The sequence below is a fragment of the Equus caballus genome, chromosome 25 (genome assembly GCF_041296265.1).
Source record: "Equus caballus isolate H_3958 breed thoroughbred chromosome 25, TB-T2T, whole genome shotgun sequence".
NCBI lineage: Eukaryota > Metazoa > Chordata > Mammalia > Perissodactyla > Equidae > Equus > Equus caballus.
The window spans coordinates 33,635,525-33,653,852 of NC_091708.1; the positions used below are offsets into that span (position 1 = coordinate 33,635,525).

The window sequence follows — 18,328 nt, forward strand, 5'->3', positions numbered from 1 at the left end:
GGTGGGTAGAGAAGCTGGTTGGGCTCACAGATCAGATGGGCCAGGTCTGTCCCTGCTCAGATGGGGCAACTGAGGCCCGGAATGGGGAGGTTTGCCTGGATACCTTCCGGGGCTCCCTCTACCACCCCAGGCTGCTTCTGGCCCATCTCAAACGCACATTTAGGTGGGACACCCCCATGTCTGTGCCCCACAGACCAGTAGAGGGATGTCAGCCATGCAACTGTGGCTGACTGACAGGGCAGGAGTGCTGGCCCTGCATTGGGGTCCCATGGATGGGCGCCCCAGTTTCCTCCTCACATCCCAGGAGTTTGCCTGTGAGACCGATGTCCTTGAGCTGGAGTCTCTTAGCTCGGTGTCTTCAGATGTTCCGCAGATGAGGGTCGGAGGAGAGAGCAGCCTCGCACCCTCAGCCCCCTCCACCCCTGCCTGTCGAGGAGCCTAATTGTTACTGAACTGCTCAAACCTGAAAGGAAGATGACTGTCATCTGGGTCTGTCCGTCTTCGGTGGGGAGAGGCCCTGTCCTGCAGTGGGGTGTCGCTGATGGGAATGTTGCTACAGACAGCGCAGGCACGGCAGCTGGCCAGGATGGCCCTGGTGGCCAGTTTGGTGGGTCGTCAGGGCTGGAGGGTGGGGCCTCCTGAATCCGAGGCCAGGCCAGCATCTGAGCCTGACCAAGGGCCGCTGTGGAATTGGGTGGGGTGGGGAGGCTGCCTGCTCCATTGGTAAACAGGAATGTGGTTTCATTAGCTCCATTTTACAGATTAGGAAAACAAGGCTCGGGGAGGAGAAGGGACTGGTGCAGTCGCACAGCTGGCAAGCGTCAGAGGCGGGAGCCAGGCTCTGTCTGCCAGTCCTGCTGTGGGTGGGAACTGACTGACTTTCCTCCCTCTCTTCTCTGCCTTCCTTTTTTCTTTCTTTTAATAAATTTTTAATCCGCACCAACTACATGTCAGTGCCTGTGTGGTGCAATGACACAAATAGGATTAAAACATCGTTGCTGCCTGCAAAAATATGCAGGGGTCAGCTAAGCTTGATGAAGTAATTTCCAGGCGGGTGAGGGGAAAGGACATTCCAGGCAGCCAGGACAGCCCCTGCAAAGGCCAGGAGATGAGAGACAAGTGATGGCAGGAACTGGGAGCAGTTTGGGGGAGCTGAAGTGTGAGGAAGTGGCTGGAACCTGAGGGTACAGGAAACCCAGGGCAGCGCACAGAGCAAATGGGATCTGAGGCTGTATTAACAGGAGTATGGGGTCCCCGGAGAGGGAGGTGAGGTGGGCCAGAGCAGGCCAGAACAGACCGAGAGTGCAGTGTTCTTCAGAGCAGCATACATACTCGACCAGGCTGGGAGAGTCTGGCGCTCCTTCAGTGGGCAGAGACCAGGACTGGGGTGGGGGACAACGGATGAGGAAACGGGCAAACTTCTCAAGCAGTTTGATAAACAGGAACGTGGGTCAGGAGCCCATTCCTGATTCCTGCCCCTCAATGTCTGAGCTTAGACTGCCCTCTGGGGGGCCCTGAGGTCAGGGGTGGAGGGAAGAAGCCATTTCAAGGAGCCCTGGAACTCTTGCTCATCCTGGGAGGTGCCGGCTTGGCTCCAGAGCTTGGATGGGGAGGACGGAGAGGGATAGGAGCAAGGGCAGCCTCTGACCCCCGCTGTCTGCCCTGGGGTCCTCCTGAGGCCCCTCTAGGCCTTCCCTGTCAGCTGTTTCCCCACACCTGCACTTGAGCCTGTTGAGTAGCGACTGAGATGCCCCTGGCTGACTCGCCCGTCCCTGGTTATAGGTTCCTTGCACAGAAGGGGCCTTATCAATTGGGAGTTCAAGTCACTCACAGTGGAATGTCAGGCTCTGTGACATGTGGCTTACTCTTTGGGGGCCTTTCTCCCTGTCTTCACAGCCCCCTGGGTCCACCCAGAAGTCTACCTGGGATGGGACAGGATGCAGTCTTGGCCCCACAGCTCCCCTCTGTGGGATCCCTCAGGCAGGTCACCCAACTCTGAGTCTCTCTTTCCCCTTCTGTAAGGGGGCTCCTCACAGGGCGGCTGTGAGGGCTCAGTGCCTGGCACAGGGCGCATCCAGCCAGTGTTCACGCCCTGTCCCATTTCTGGGGCTCACCCCTATCCCGCACCTTCCCCAGAGCCTCAGATCTTCCCTTCTCTGCCCCTCATCTGCTACCCCAAAGTGACATCGCCCCGGACAGAGCTTCTAGGGCCCAGCCCTGGCACCAGGAGGTGGAGAGGATGAAGGGGTGCTCAAGGGGCGGGAGACCGAGTTCCTGGGGCTGGTGAGCACAGACGGAAGGAGCTGGAGGTGTCTGCGCAGGGCGATTTCCCACCAGTTGGGGGCAGCAGAGGGCAGCGAGTGGACGCCTGGGCGCTCCTCCCAGAGGAGAGTTGAAGTCCCAGGGGTTTGTGCGTCTTGGGGTTCCAGGGGGCCAGCCGGAGCTAAACAAGCTGCAGAGCCCCTGCTGGGTGGAGGGAACAACTCCTATACAGAGCGCCTGTGGGCAGCTGGGCCTGGCACTGGTGGCTGAGCTGACTGGGCATGGGTTGACCAGAGGGCAGGGGGACTCTGAAAGAAACATTGGAGGGGGTGAGGTCTGGGGCCGAGGCAGCCTTCCAGCAGGAGGAGGGGCACAGGCTGGGGAAGGCTGGCATGTGGGCTGCCAGGCAGTGTCGCTGCGCTGTGGTCACCAGGCTGGGCCAGTAGCCGCTCCATCACAGTCATCCCTTGGGTTCGCAGGCATCTTGTTCCATCCTCACCACCGCTTTGAGAGGGAGCAAGGTAGGCGTTCTGGGGGAGGCGGGAGGCTGGTCAGCGCTTGGACTTGAAGTCTGGCTGACCTGGATTCAAATCCTGAGTTTACCGGCTCCTTGCTGTCTGCGCCAGTTGGGGGCTTGTAAAGCCTGTTTTGCATAGTCCCCTGGGGCAGGCCCTGTGCTGAGCACTCTGTCCTCACAGCCCAAGAGGCAGATAACACAAATCCCACCTTTTCAAGGTGACAAAACCTAGGCAGCTGGAGACTGAAGATACTTGCTGGAGATCATTGAGCTCCCGATCCCGGACATTGAAGTTCTCGAGGAGCTTGGCCCACAGCACACAACCCTGTCTCTGCCAGCCAGCGTTGTTATTCTCTCCATTTTTATAGAAGAGAACACTGAGGCCCAGAGAGGGGAGGTGCATTGTCTGAGGTCACACAGCCAATCAGGGTGAGAGCTGGCATTTGAACCTGGGTCTCCCGTCTCCCTGCCTCATTTTATCCTGCCACTTCCTCCAGCTGGCCTGGCCCCCACAGGTCAGAAGGTGTCTGTGCAGGGCAGATGCCCTGGGGTAGGAGGGAAGTGCTCCCCTCTTCTGGCACCACCCTGCGGCCTGCAGGCCCTCCCCTCTCCCGAGGGGCCCAGGAGACTGCTTGTGGGGGGCAAGGCTTGGAGGCCTCTGCTTCCCCACCCCCTCATGGTATGAAAATGAAGCGATTGCCTCTGTCACATCAAGTGGCATTTGGGTTGGATCGCAGACATAACTTTATCTGAGTCTTCGGGTGGGAATTGTTTCCAAAGCCAGGAGGCTCTCTTTGGAGGTGGCAGCAATGACATCTGTTTCCGACACCAGGCCTCGCATTGGGATGAGTAAGTTTTCCTGTGGAACTGCTTAAAGAATGTTTAAAACAAGCCACGATTGTTACCGCCCTGCTCCAGTGCCTGAGATGGCTCCCAGGGGCTGGGATCCGGTTCCCCAGACAGCGTTCGAGGGCCCCCGGCCTGAACCAGCCTTTGTTCAGGCTGGTCCTTCTGCCCGCAGTTGCTCCCCTCTCCCTGCTTCCAGAGCGCCTTCCTCCTCCGTGCTCCCCGTCGTCTCCGGCAGGCTCCCCCTCGCCTGAGCTCCAGAACACAGACGCTGCGACTTAACCATCCATCAGACGTGGTGCTTTCTCCAGGGCAGCGACTGTTTCTGATCTCTCTGAACCCTGGGCATCGGGCAGGGCCTCACCTGTGGGGTCTGTGGCGTAAGGTGTGTGAGAGAGATGGGAAGGAATGAGTTCGGTGAGTGAGTGCTGGGGAAGGAGAGGAGGGGTGAGCCGCGACCTCCTCCGGGCTTCTGAGAGCCCCACTCCGCCTCTCTGAGACCAGGTGGCCACCCTCCTCTCGAGGAAGGGTCAGGACAAGTCACCCAGATCACCACAGAGCCCCAGTAAGGACACCAGCCTTTGCCTTGAAGCTGACCTCGACTCCACCCCGTGGGTTCCCATGATCCCTCTGGGACAGGACTCTCAGGTGAGCCCGGCCTGCAGGTGGTAAATCACTAGGAGGCGAAGTAGCCCATAAAATCCTCTCCCAAAACGGTGCGTTTTGTATTCTGTAGTGAAAAGGGCTTTTAAAAGCACTGCGCACTCAGGTGGATTTATGGGGCTGCTACCCGCCTCTTGCCTCTCCTTCCCACTCATGTTCATGGTCCCTGCGGCTGGAGCCCCCTGGGGTCCTGCTGCTCCCTGGTGGCTCTTGGTCCAGGGAGAAACGGGGTGGCACCCCTTCCCTGCCTTGCTGCCCCAGGGCTGCCCTGGGCTGGCTGGGTGCCTGGGAGGCCGGGGCGGGGGGTGGGGGGTTGGGGGAGGGGGTGAGGCTCTGACCCTCCAGAAGCTCCCTGTGGCCCAGCACAGAGCTGAAGTCCCACCTTTCGCACCCTTCCTTCAGGCAAGCTGCTGTCTCCAGAAGGTCCCTCCCATTTGTTGTCATCTGCAGATGGGTCACCAGGGAGGGGAAGATGGCATGCCCAAGCTGGAAAGCATTTAGAGATCGGCTAGACCAATCCCCTCATTGTACAGGTAGAGAAACTGAGTCACAGAGAGGCTAGGGTGCTTGCTCAGAGCCTCTTAGCGCGGTAATGGAATTATGGAAGAGCTTGGGCTCTGGCACAGATTAGCTGGGTTGAACCCCGCTCTGCCACTTCCTGGCTGTGTGGCCTTGTGCACGTAACTTGACCTCTCTAAGCTGTCATTCTCTCATCTGCAAGGTGATTAAACTGGTTGTGGGAATTAAACAAGGTAAGTCATGTAAAGCTCTAATACAGTGCTTGAAGCTTAGGGCTTAATAAATATGTCTGGCTTACTCTTATTAGTGTGTTAGAATAGTTCTCATTATTATTAACGGCAGAGCTGGGTTTTGAACCCGGATTTCTTGACTCTGAGCATGATATTCTCGCCACTTCTGCCAGGCGGCCTTTGCTGAGGGCGTCCACTCACACGGAGTGCACAGAGCACAGGACGAGAATAAGCACCGAAGTCAGTGAGTCACCCCAGGAAGACTGGCCTGGTGCCAGGACCTCAGCAACGGCCTGGAGGGAGGCAGAGGGAGAAAGGAGAGATCCTGCTGCAGGGCTGAGGCTCCCTGATGGAGTCACGGGGCGCTAGGTGTCTGACTCCCCACACCGGGGTCAGGGCTGGCCCAGGGCTTAAAGGGCTGATGAAATGTCTGTGGCCATCCAGACCTCTGGGATGGGCTTATGATGCTAAGGCAAGTGTCAGCCAGCCAGAGGATTGATGGGGCAGTGAGTCACTCCCTGGCTGATCTGGGTTGTCACATCCCTGCCTGAGACCTTAGGAACACGTGTCTGATTTCTCTTCACTGTGCTGCTCGATCCTGGGTGCTGGCAGGCACCAGGAAGGCCTCCCTGATGTCTTCATTTCCCCTTCACACCTTCACAGCTGCACCCTCTTCCCAACTGGGCATCCCGCTCCTGCCTCCTCTAGACTCTCAGGGTTTCTTAGGGTCCCCCTTGACCTGGGGGGGGTCTCCTCTGCATTTATGGGTTTATGCCTCATGTTATAAGCTGGGCTCAGGTGGTGGTATGTAACTTGGAGGTCAGAGGGAACTGCGATCACTCCAGGGGCCTCCGAGGCAGCCAGGCTCACTGCTATCCTACCTCTGCACTGTTGCCCATACTGCTATTCTGCCTGGAATGCCCATATGTGGCCGTCCTGCTGCAGATAATCTCAGTAAGCCCACTGGCTGCCTCATCCTCAGTGTTTCTATTGTGCACTCAAAAGCTGCCTCTTCTGGCAAGGCCACCCAGAGTGACCCCAAGTGGAATCCCTTAAAAAGCCTCCCAGAACACATTCTCTGCCTTTTTCCTTTTTCTTTTGTATCATAAACGTTTGTTAATTCATTCAGGAAATATTTATGGAATACCTGCCAGGTGTCCAGCACTGGAGACCCAGGCTGTCATGGTCCCCACAATCCTGTGGGAGAGGGAGGCATGAAACAAATACAGATAGAATTACAACTGTGATAAGTCTGTGTGGATACCTGGCCTAATCCAAGGGCATCCAGGGGGCCCCTGAGGAGAAGACTGCGGGGAGAGACTGGAAGGTGTACAGCGTTTCCTGGGCAAAGGGGGCTTCCAGGCAATGGGAACAGCATGGGCCAAGACCCTGTGGCAGGAGGAGCTGGCAATTCTGAAAGTCCCACCGAAGCCACTGGGCCTGGACTGTGGGGGTGGGGTGCGGTGTGTGGATCATGAGGGGGCCTTAGGGGCCTCAGTAAGGAGCTAGGCCTTCATCCCTGGAGCCCTGGGCAGCTTGGAAGGCGGTGGAGCTGGTCAGTGGCAGGATCTGATCTACTTTTTAAAGGATCCGTCTGATGCCCTTGGAGAATGAGTTGGGGTTGGGGTGAGGCAGGACTGGAGGCAGCAAAAGCAGCAAGGAGTCTCCTGCGGGTGTCTAGGACAGGCTGGGCCTCTTCTCCAGCTGGACAGTGAGACCCAGCACAGGGCCTGACTGGCACATGGCGAGGCTCAGAGAACACGCCCTGAGTGCATCATTGACCAGCATCCTTCCCCATCACAAGAGATTTGGGTCCTAAAGATTGCCATCTGTAAACTCCTGCCCTCTTTTTCCTTCCAGCTTATGGCTGCGCTGGCCTCTGGTGGTCAAAGTCCGAGCAGTAAAAATGATGACAATGACAGTGATGGTGATAGTGGCTAACATTTACTGTGTGCCGGGAAATGAGCTGAGTTCCTTACGTGCGTGATCTCATTGACTCGTTACAACCACCTGTGAGGTGACTACTGTTGTTCCCATTCTGTGGAAGAGGAAACAGGCTCGGAGGGTTAGGTCAGGTCAGGTTGTTAGGTCGCTGGCCTGAGGCCCAGGACCATTAAGTGGTAGAACCCTCTGCTGCCACGTGTCTTGGGGGAGGGAAGATGAAAGGTATCTACATTTTATCTGGGGATTCCTAGCCATTGAGGTAACTCTAGGACATAGGGAGGTGTGTCAAGTGGTAGGGTTTCAGATGTGATGGTGGGCAGAAGGAGAAATGTTTGGGGCAGGGGTCCCTGGATGGGGTGGAGTCCTGTGGAACAACCTGCCAGGCTGCAAGACTCGGAGAAGCCACACGTTCAGGGAGCTGCGAAGACAAGTTTTGAGGGTGTGAGAAACAAACAGGTTGCCCTCAGATTCTGGCACAAAGTGAGGCCCTGCGCACAGAGCAGGGGGGATTATGGTGGCAGCAGCATGGAGCTGTTTTCTCCCCTTGGACCCAAGATCTGGGTTCCCAGCTCTTTGAGCTTACCGGGCCACTTCCCTACCTGTAATGGTTGTGAACATGAGCACATGGGGCCGATGTGTTTGGCCCGTGTATCAGCATAATTCTGTGCATGCCTGACGACAGCTGAGTATGTGTGTATATTTGTAAGCTTGTTTCAGTGTGTTTCTGTGTTTCATGGTTGTATATGTGTGTATTTGCGTGTGTGTGCTGGTCAATGTGAACATGTGTTTATGTGTGTGTATCTGTGTGTGGTGGTGGTGGGGAGACTTAGATGTTTACACGTGCATTTCTTTGAGGCCGTGCCCTGCCACGTGCCTTTGTATGCATGCATGTCCTTGAATTTGTGCATGCTTCTGGCCCTGTGTATTTCTGCATGTGAACATGTTTAGGTGTGGTTATCTGGGCAATATTTGTGTGTGTGTATGAGGAATATTGTTGCTGAGCTAACATCTGTGCCAATCTTCCTCTGTTTTATGTGGGATGCTACCACAGCGTGGCTTGATGAGTGGTGCTAGGGTTGCGCTCAGGATCCGGACCTGTGAACCCTGGGCCACTGAAGCAGAGCGCACGAACTTAACTACTATACCACTGGGCCAGCCCCTGGGAAGTATTTTAATGCAAGAGTGACCCCTGAGTGCCAGGGCCCAGCCCACTCCTGGCTGTCCTGGCCCATGGCTTGGTTCTCTTTGTGTGACCCCAGTACTCTATCTGCCTTCTCTGGGTAAGGTGGCGTGTGGAGGTCTTAGGTTGAAAGGGGCAGGGGATTAGGGAGGGTTCTGTGGGCCTAGGGTCGCCTGTGAGTAGGTGGCCACCAGGAAGGCACCAACTTAATCCTAGCTTGACATGCCTCCCCTCGTTCACCTGTCACAGTGGCTGACATTCCGCCGTTAGTGAGTCATTCCCCAACTGGGACCCTCTTTGATGCTGCATACCTCCCAGGGGAGGAGGCCAGGGAAGCCTGACAGCTCGCTGAGGGCAGAGCCCCAGGAATAGGGAAGAAGGGCAGGAGGAATTGTGTATCTGAAGGACTTGGGCAAAGTCACAGAATTCGCTGGTACTGTTAGTGCCTGGCGTGGGAGAGCCCAGCTGTGGAAGGCAGCTGCTCTCACTTTATAGACTCATCAGATAGCCCTGGAAAGGAGCTTGGTGATCACCCACTGCAGCCCCTCGTAATACAGATGGGAAGACTGAGGCCTGGAAAGAGGAAACACGGGGGCCTGGGAGGTTCTTGAAACGTAGGATGCTGGCATTGCAAAGAGCTCTGGGTGAGGAGAGCGGCCCTAGGATCTGCCACCGCCCTGCTTGGTGACTCTGGGCAAGTCTCCCTGCCCTCTGGGTCTTGGGTGCCTCGTCTGTACCATGTGGGTGTTGGCCTGGCTGCCCGCTGTGGGCCCTCCTGGCTCTCACCCTGGGACCCTGGAAGCAGGACCCCTCACTCTCCCCAGCCCCTTCCCCGAGCCTGTGCCAGGCCAGGGTGAGGGGTCCCTACCAGCCTGCCAGCCTGAGTGCCCAGCAGAGCTCCTCTCCTGGGGTGAGGTGGCACTATCTGGCTGGGATCTTCCCCTCCCTTTCCTGTTTAGTTAGGTGTGCTTTTGGCATTTGTGCAAAGCCCCAGATAGATACTGACAGCCTCCTTCCTGGAAGGACCTCTGTTTGGGTGCAGGCCTTAGAAATGGCCGCGGGAGGAGGAGCTGGGCCTGGGCCGCGGGAGGGCCCATGGGTTCTGGTTCTGCCTCCATCCTGAGCACCACCTCAGTGGGAGTCGAAGGCAGGTGAGGGCCGTGCACCCGTCTGCAGTGACCCAAGGTCGGTTTGTTAAAAGGGGAGCAGGTCACGAAGGCAGGCCTGGATTGAGGATGCAGGGCCAAATAGATGATGGAGTCGGGGAAGGAAATCGTCCTTGAGAGAGCACACACTCTGTGCCGGGCATGGTGCTTGGGGCTTTACACTCAGGTGAGAAGGTGGCTCAGAGACCAGTGGTGACACCTGACTCCCAGGTGCCCAAGTGGTGGTGCTGGAATGCAAACTCCTGGTCTAGGTGCTGTCTCCTGGGTGGGGAGTGAGGCATACGTGAGGATGGGACCGAGCAAGGCTCCCCTCCCTGCGCCTCCGGGTCCTCACCTGTGACAGCCCTGCACTCGGAGAGGCACACCTTCCCTTCTTTCCTCCCATCCCCGAGGCCCAGCAGGGTGCCTGGGGCTGAGTGGGAGGATGGGCTGAGCTGTCAGTCCCCTTCCAGCCTTTTACTTGTGTGTGTGCACGTGCAGGTGTGTGTGTGTGTGTATGTGCAGGTGTGCATGGGGAAGGGGTCCCCACCCTGCCCACCCCAGGGGCCAGAACTCTCCTGGTTACAGTCCCAGCTCTACCACCTAATGGCTCTGCCGCTTTCAGCAAGGGGCTTCAAATCTCTGAACCTCCATTTCCCCACCCGAAGACCCTAAACAGTCTGAATTCTGGAGTACATGTCCTGCCGAGGATTCCCAATAAGAGGCATTGGGCCCTCCTAGCCATCCTCTTCTCGGGCTTGGGGGCTGGTCAGCGAGAGCCACGGGCAGAGCAAATTGGCGAGCAGGAGCTCAGTAACTGAGAATTTATCATCATCATCATTGCTTGGAATTGATTGAACTGGGTGCACGAAGAAATCATGTGTCTGGAATTCTGAAAGGCCTTTGAGAAAGTCTCTCAGAACATCCCGGAGAAGGAGCAGGGTTGTGGGCCAGATGTCAGGATGGTGGCGAAATGGCTGGACTTAGGGTCAGGGAGCTGCCAAGAACACAGGTCCTTCCAGCCAGAGACCCCACCGGCCTCTGCCCTGCGCTTAGGTCAGTGACATGGATGGAAGCCAGGGGGCCTGCAGATCAGCTGGGAGGGAGAATGTCCAAATGGGCAGTGAGCTGTCACAGAGAGGGGCAGAGGCCACACGGCTGTCCACATCCAGCCCCCCATGGGCTGGGGTGGTGGCACGAGGCAGCAGCCTCGTGCAAAAGCCCCTGGGGCCCTAGTTGACCTAGGGGCAGTGGTCCAGCTCCCTGAGCAGCACGCGGGAGCACGGCTGTGTGAGTGGAGGCAGAGGGCCCCATCTGGGGGGATCAGCCCGGTCTCCACAGACTGCGCAGGCTGCTCGCCGAGTTCCAGACAGCAGCCCTGCCCTTGTGAGTGGAGCCGAGGCCGCCCCCAGCGCTTTGTACCTCGGAGTCTCTGCGAGGTTGCTTTAGAGAAAAGTGCTTTTTTTAAAAAGACTTCAAAACTACTCAACTAGATGATATTCTGTGGCTCCAGGATGATTTTGTCAGCATGTTCATTCATTCACTAGGCGTGACACCAGCCCTGTCCCCACTGCCAGGCTGCCGTCAAGCTCCACAGAGAGCCCACACAGACTCCCACCTGTGGTGGCCTCACGCCTTCTCAGGGCCAACAGCGGGCGCTGTACTAGAGCCAACATCGGTCATCATCACAGTAAAGCGGGCAGCTGCTGTGTCCAGTTGCTTCATATTTGCCATTTTACTGGTAATGGGGGCCCTTGCCACAACCCTGGTCATTAGCCCATTTTACAGATAGGGACACTGAGGCTCAGAGAGGCCCGGTAATTTGCCCACAGCTCACCTGAGTTAAGATTTGAACAGGAGCAGTGTGAGAGGACTTGAGCTGGCCCAAGAGATGTGATCGGCTGGGCCAGCTTCTGTAGTCAGGAGCGGCCTCCTGGAGAAGGTGGGATAAAGTCAGGCCCTGGGGGTGTGGGAAGGGGTGTCCAGAGCTTTCTCTGTCCTACTTAATGCTCACTGCAGCCCCCACCCATTTCACAGAGGGCCATCTCAGTGAGGGGTCTGTGGAGCCGTGGCTGAGCCCGTGTGTCTGCCTCCGGCTCCCAGCTCTCAGCCACCAGGCTGTCTGCAGGCTCCCCCACAGTCCTACAAAGTGGGCATCAGGACTCCTGTTTTCTTGAAAGAAGGGATGGGATTTGCCCACTGCCCCTCATTAAAGGTTGACTTGGGTCAAGAACAAGATTTTCTGACACGAAGACCAGTCAGTCCCTCTTCCCAAGTCCAGGGCTGCAGCTGCCTCCAGAAATCAAGTTTTGGGACCTGCCTGTGAAGGGAGAGGAGAAAAGGCTCATGCCCCTTCATCCAGGGCTGGGTGAGGAGCCACCCTTGGCCCTCAACCCTAGGAAGGAGGACAGTAAGCATGCTGTGAGGCTGGGCAGAGCAGGCAATTAGAGTCCAGGGTTTTTGATTAACTTTGCTGTGTGACCTTGGGAAAGTCCCTTCCCCTCTCTGGGCCTCATTCACCCTCAATGCAGTCTTTTGGATCTGAGTCCCTTTCTGGCTCTGGCCTTCTGGGATGATGAGCATTTTTTACACCTGCCAGATGCAGGGCCCTGAGCTGAGTCCTTGGAGGAACTTGTGTCCCCCAAGGTGGACATGTGCAATATGGTGGATGGTTAATGGGGGTCCTCCTCGTTCTGTGCGGAATCTCTCTTCCCATGATCTGAGCTCCCTGGCCTCTTGTTAATCTGTACACTGCTCCCCTCATAGTGTTCGTGGCTGTCTTAGTCCCTGTCCAGCACATAGTAGGCTTTTGATAAATGGCAAATGAGTGAATGCTATAGAGAGCTTGAGTCCCCAAGGTCATGGTCAGTTTGGGTGTGTGGGGGGGGGACATTCCAAGTAGGCTTCAAGGAGGAGGCCGCTTGTCAGAGGAGCATTAGCATAGCCTTAGGGGGAGGGGTGGGGAGAGGAAGTGACACATGTCCCACTCAACCTCCTAGAAGGGAGCAAAGGATTTTTTTTTAAACTCAGAAATAGGATGAAGCTGTCAGTATTGCTCCATGATGAGCTACATAAATTGTGAAACATGCTTCATGGTTCTTGGTGCCACAAGAGTGTAAAAACTGAAATTTTCACCAGGGTAGAAAATAAAAACCAAGAAGAAGGACAAGCCCACTGGGGGAACTTGCTTGACAACACCTGTGAGAGAAGAACCTGGCCGGGTTCGCCAGGTGCATTGCCTGTCCCCTTCACCTGGCAAGGGGCCCGGGTTGGGAGAGCCCAGAGCTTATGCAAAGCCTTGGGTCCCTGCCTTCATGCTGTGTCTCCCTGAGAGCCTGCTGTCCCCTGGTCTGCCACCATTGGACTCCACTACCTGGGAAGGCCTTCTGGGAGAGGTGGCATTTCAGCGGGGCCTTGAAGGATGTGCAGAATTCTGACAGGTGGCCAAAGGGATAGGTCTTCTACGGATGTGAGAGATTTAGGCGGGGAAAGATAGGAAAGCTTGAAGAGGGTGGGCAGAAGAGGGGGCTCCTGTGGAAAAAGCTCTGGCATTAGGGAGGCCTGGAAGCTGTGTGTCCTTGGGCAAGTTATTTTACCTCTGAGCAAGGTTTCTTCATGTGCAGAAAGGGATGTTTGTCATTTTCTGTTTGTGCGGGTGACGTGAGATGATGTATACAGCCAACGTTTGACCTCGTCATATCTAGGGTGCTGGGGCCATCAAGATGGACAGATCCAGCACAGGGCATGGCCTGTGGCAAACGTCCACCTCTCTCCCTGGACCTCTCTCCCTCTCCCTACCCATTATTGTGTGATGGATGAAATGTTCAGATTGTGTGCAGCATTAACTTCAGTATAAGTTAATGTGCCATTCACCTGGAATTGAGGCTGGGCTGGGTGAGTCCCCAGAACCCCTCTTAGACAAGCTCTTTCCTCAGAGGTCAGCTCAGCCCTGGAGAGGGACGGAATGGCTTGAATGGGGGCCCGGCTAAGGTTTGCCCTCCTCCTCCCGGGGTCACGAATGGGACCAGGCAGCAGTGTCTCTAGCGAAGGTCCAGCCTTCCCTCAGACCTGGCTCCAGATGGGGATGCTCAGCCCCTCGGCCCCTCCCTGAGCCCCGAGGTGGTCGCCCCTTCTGGGGTACAGCGGTTCCAGGCAAAGGGCTCCACCCTGAGGGCCAGTGACCGTCGCCTGCGGAAGGAAAGGTGCCCGGGTTAGGGGTCCGGGTGGCCAGGGTCCTACCAGGCGCTCGTCGGCCCGCCCCCAGAGGACCAAACACCTGCTCTCAGAGCCTTAGTTTCCCCAATCTGTACAGCCAGGGGCTGAGAACACCGACCTCGCGGGTGGAGCAAGGCGCTTCGTCAATCCGGGACGGGGTGGGGGGCGTGGATTCCTCGGGGTGGGTGGGGTGTGACCTTGTTCCGTGCAGAGACTGGGGGCCCCAACCCCCCGCAGCCGCCAAGGCCCCGGGGGTCCCCGCCCCTCCGCAGCCCCGCCCCCTCGGCCCCCGGCCCCCCGCCCCCGCGCCCGGGGGGCTCGGGCCACTTCGGCCGCCGCCGGCGCGGCTCGGCTCGGCGTTGCCATGGCAACAGCGGCTTAGGGGGCGGGGGCGACGTGGCGGGCTGGGCCGGCCGGGCGGGCGGCGCGGGGTGGGCTGGGCCGCGCTGCGCGGGCCGGGCCGTCGGCGCTCGGTCGGCGGGCGGGCGGCGCGGGCCGCGAGCTGCTGGGGCCGAGCCCGAGCCCGCGCCCGCCCTCGGCCGCGCGGCCGCCCGAGCCAGGGCGCGGGTCCCGCCGGGTCCCGGGCCCGGCGCCGCGCTAACCCCGCCTCCCCTTCCCCCTCTTGTCGCCCCGCGCGCAGGGCTTCCTCAGCCGCCGCCTCAAGGGCTCCATCAAGCGCACCAAGAGCCAGCCCAAGCTGGACCGCAACCACAGCTTTCGCCACATCCTGCCGGGGTTCCGGAGCGCCGCCGCCGCCGCCGCCGCCGCCTCCGCCGCCGCGGACAATGAGAGGTGAGCCCGCCGCCCGGCCGGCCGGCCCGGCCTCCGCGCGCCGCCGCCCCGGGATGCGCCCCGAGGGCGCGGGGACAAAGCGGGAGCCGGGGCTGGGGCGCGCCGAAAGCGGGAGGGCGCCCCACGCCGCCCTCCGGCAACTTGTGGGGCCGCCTCGGACTGGGGGGCCCGACGGGGGCGCCTTCTCTCTCCGCTCCGGGGTGAGGAGGGGCTGCCGAGGCTCCGGGCGAGGCCGGCGGGAAGTGCCCTCTCCGCCGGCAAGTCGTGCCTCGCCTTACCGAGGTGGGCATTGTTCCCTGGGCGGTGTAGTGCCCGGAGCTGGGGACAGAAGTGGCGCCTCCACCCCCAGGACCCATCCTCGTGCCTCTGGAGCCCCTGGGTGTCCCATACAAAAGGCATTTACTGCTAGGTTTTGCTGAGACCCAGTGGTGAGGCAAAGGGTGAACATCTGGAGGGGAGGAGCAGGGGGCTGGGCCGCTTAGGGGGCACATCTGCTCTAAGTAGGGCGCGTGCTCCGCTGGGGGCTGGGGCGAGCCAGCGGGCAGTGCCCGGGCCCTGAGCTCAGGGGCATTGCCGAGGCGGGCGAGGAAGGGCCTGGTCCTCTCCAGCCGGGGCCGCTGCTTCCCTCCCTCACCTCTCCACTCCCAGGAGTGTCTCCTGTTTCCAGGTTCCTTCTCCTGGGCAAGCCGGGAGCAGGTGTGGAAATTCCAGGGGGAGGTGGCTTGTGGGGCAGAGGAGGAGAGGGAGGAGGTGGCTGAGCCCGCCGGGAGTCACCGGCAACAGAGCAGGCTTCAGCTCGCAAGGGCAAGCCATCCTGTCCTCGTGCTGGGGCACTGGGCAGACACAGTCTCTCCGGGCCCAGGTCCCCTTCCTTAAGCTGTGCCAGCCACGGCACCTTTCCACTTGGGCACAGGCACAGTGATGGATTCCAGCGCCAGTTAGAACGTGTCCCAGCTCAGCTTGTGGAGGTGAAAGAATGGGAGGGCACCAAGGATCCTTTTCAGCATTCAGCCCGGGCATCTCAGGCCCCTGGCATCTGCCTTCGTAGGGCTGTGCCCCTGTGTGTGATTGGTGAGTTGGCTCTCCCTATAGGGCAGGCACAGGTAGAATGAAAATGTCTCTCCCCTCCCCCTTGGTTCCAGCAGCCAGAGCAGCACAAGTTATAGCCCAACTCCTGCCCAAGGTTGAGTGACTGTTTAGCTGACCCCTAGCATCTTCTTGGAGAGTACCCCCTCCCATCTGACCGTAAAATTACTAGACCTTTAATTTCCATGAGCCCGGAGCTGCTCTCCAATGCATCCCCACCACTGCCTGCAGCTGGTTTCCTGCCCCAGCTGCCAAGCCCAGCCCGAGGCAGGACCCTCAGCCTTTCTCTGATGGCCGTGGTGCCCCAGGGGACCAGGCGTGCCCTGGCAGGAAGATGCAGCCAGGCCAGAGCTCAGTGCTGGGTGCAGCCACTGCGTCTTTGAAAATCTCGTTTCCCATCTTTGTTATTGTCTGGGCGGCAGGCCACCCGGTCTGCTGCCTTCTCCCTCCGCCCGGCCCCCGCCTCCGGCTTTCTCCCCCAGGAACATGCCCTTCTCTGCGCTTTCGTTGGCAGGGGTCAGGACCTTCTGCACCCGCATGCGGGGCCTTGTGTACGTACCCCGTTTTGTGTGCATGTGTTGGTTGTCCGGGGGAGCAGGAGAGACAGCAGGCAGTCCAGCCTCTGAATGTGTCTGCCCTCCCCGGAGCAGACAGCGTGCATGCCATGTTTACCTCCCTCCGGCGGAGAGCCTGCACGGAGAAGCTGGGAAACGCTCGGCAGGCGACCCTGGCCGGAGGTCGGGGCATCGCTGAGATGACTTCGTGCAGGTTCTGCCGGGCTTGGCCTCAGGTCAGCCTTGCCACATGCTGAAGGGGTGCGGAGTGGGAGGTTGGGAGTGAAATTATAAGCCCGTTTATAGAAACGGTGGTAAACGGTAGTGGTTGGAGCAGAGTGTCACTGGCAGTGGTGTGGAATTGTCTTATTAATTTTCTGTAAACAAAATCTGGCTTGGTGGCTTCTCTGGCACAAGAAGGGAGCCCAGATTTCCCACGGACAGGCAGAGAGACTGTGTTTGAAATCCCTCTCCCCAGCCTTGGAGCCTTGGAGGGCTGGCATCTCTTGATTTGCTTAGAGATAGATTTGTTGGCTACTGTTGGGGTGGACGGGCAGGTGGTTCTCCAGGGCAGTCTCTAGAGTCATCCTATTTGGAGTGAGTAAAACCAACTGTGGGCCCCCCGCAAAAGCTTATGGTCAAACCTGGGTGAGTGGACAGGTGCCTCCCCCTGCTCCGCTGCGGTGTGGTTGTGCTGTTCAAGGCTGGGCGGACAGAACGGGCTGCCTTTGGCTTGACTTAGCAGCCAGGAGGGGGTTGAATCCTGGCTCCATGGGACCCCCACTGGGTGACCCAGCCTCTGGCTGGGGAGGGGGTAAGTGCAGAGACCCCAGCCTCAGTGAGGGGATAGGGGTGGGGGCTTCTAGGGTGGCATATGTGAGCCCTGGTCCCCGTGGTCTCCCCATGTAGATAAGCAGCACAGGGCACTGGGAGGCAGCCGCTTAGGTCCGGACTTGGGATGAAGCTGTCTGCTTCATGGCTGCTGAGGCGGCTTTGTTGCATGCTGGCTGCCGTGCTCCGAAAACTGCTGTGTTGGGGAGGTTATTTTTTGCGCTGGAGTTCTCTCATCTGGAGGTTGGAAACCAGTTGGTTCTGCGCTCGCATCTTTCTGCTGCCTGGGAAAGGAGTCTGCCCCAGGTGTGGGGATGCTGAGCCTGGCTGGTTGGGAGAGAAGGCTGGGGTCAGGCCAGCCAGGGCTTGATGGGCACAATTGGGCTCTGGGGGTCTCCAGGACCACAGAACAGGTTTGAGTCGCTGTACTTATTTCCCTGAAATGGCCTGGGGGAGGTTCCCGGCTGGTCTCCAAAAATCCCTGAGCCCCTTGTCTGAGAAATGAGCGTCTCTCATTTCTTCTTTGGAGGTTTTGGAAATAAGCACCAAGGACAGGTAGTCATTTCTCCTAGATAAGAGAAATGAATGCTGCTCTGAGGCTTTCCAGGCGAAAGGTGTGCTGGCAAAAGCATTTTTGTTTTGTAGGCTGGAAATGTTGCTGCTTCATTTACAAGGCTGTTTAACGTTGGGAAAAGCGATCGAGGATGTGGCGGTTCTGCCTTCCCGGAAGATAATTTCCAAGTCATTCATTTATTTATTAATGTTCCTGAGCTGCTAGGAGGGTCAGCTGGCAATGTTGTCCTTTCCTCATCCTGTTTCTCCCTGAGACTGTTTCTGGGTGACTCTGGCCTTGCACACGTGCTGGGAGCATGCCTCCTCTGGCTCTCTACCTGTTCTCAACCCCTGTAGTTATGCCGAGGGGGCGGTAGCCTCCTTCCCATTCTTCCCAGTTGGCCTAGTGCAGAGCTCTTCCATAAACGGGGCAGCCCAGGGGCAGGTATGCAAGGCTGATATGTGCAGAGTTAGACTTCTCACACCTGAAAGTTACTGATGGTGGGATGCCAGGCAGTGTAAGAGTGGGGAACGGGACACTTGGAAGTCGGGGTGGGAGCTCTCAGGGCCCCTCCACTGGCCCTGAGTAGGCAGCAAGCACTTCTGCCCCTTTGGGTGAGGCAGTCCCTGGAGGGGAGAGGAAGCTTGATGAGAACGGGGGAAATGGAAGATGGGATCTGTTTTCCTGCCTTAGTTGTGGACAGTAGGTGCCAGAGGGGCTGGGCATCCAGACCTGGCTTTTCTTGCCCTCTCACTCTCCCCCTCCGTAGACAGTGAGGGCCTGGTCCTTCTCTGCCTTCCCTTGAGTGACGTCGAGATGATGGTGCAGTTTAGACAGTCTCCGGGAGTAATGGGAAGTATGTGATCTTTGGATTTGAAGCCGGGCATTCCTGGGGCAAGTCACTGAACCTTTTGGAGCCTCAGTGTGCACATCTGCAAAATGGACCTGATGATAACGTTTTTGGAAACATTAATATATTCCGCATGTGTTT

General features: G+C 58.2%; 1 protein-coding gene across 37 annotated transcripts in view; it reads left to right on the forward strand.

Annotated features, from left to right (window-relative positions):
* DAB2IP (DAB2 interacting protein) overlaps nucleotides 1-18,328 on the forward strand; it is a 194,376-nt gene that overhangs the window by 95,998 nt on the left and 80,050 nt on the right. For 25 of the 37 annotated variants that reach the window (XM_070251037.1, XM_070251043.1, XM_070251024.1 and 22 more), the window contains exon 3: nucleotides 14,162-14,313. The exons of 7 other annotated variants lie outside the window; for them this stretch is intronic. In XM_070251037.1, coding sequence (XP_070107138.1) covers nucleotides 14,162-14,313 — 152 coding nt within the window. Of the gene's footprint in view, nucleotides 1-14,161; nucleotides 14,314-15,795; nucleotides 15,951-16,031; nucleotides 16,190-18,328 lie in introns of those variants that run through there. 5 more of the 37 variants (XM_070251039.1, XM_070251054.1, XM_070251042.1 and 2 more) reach the window with 5 other exon arrangements.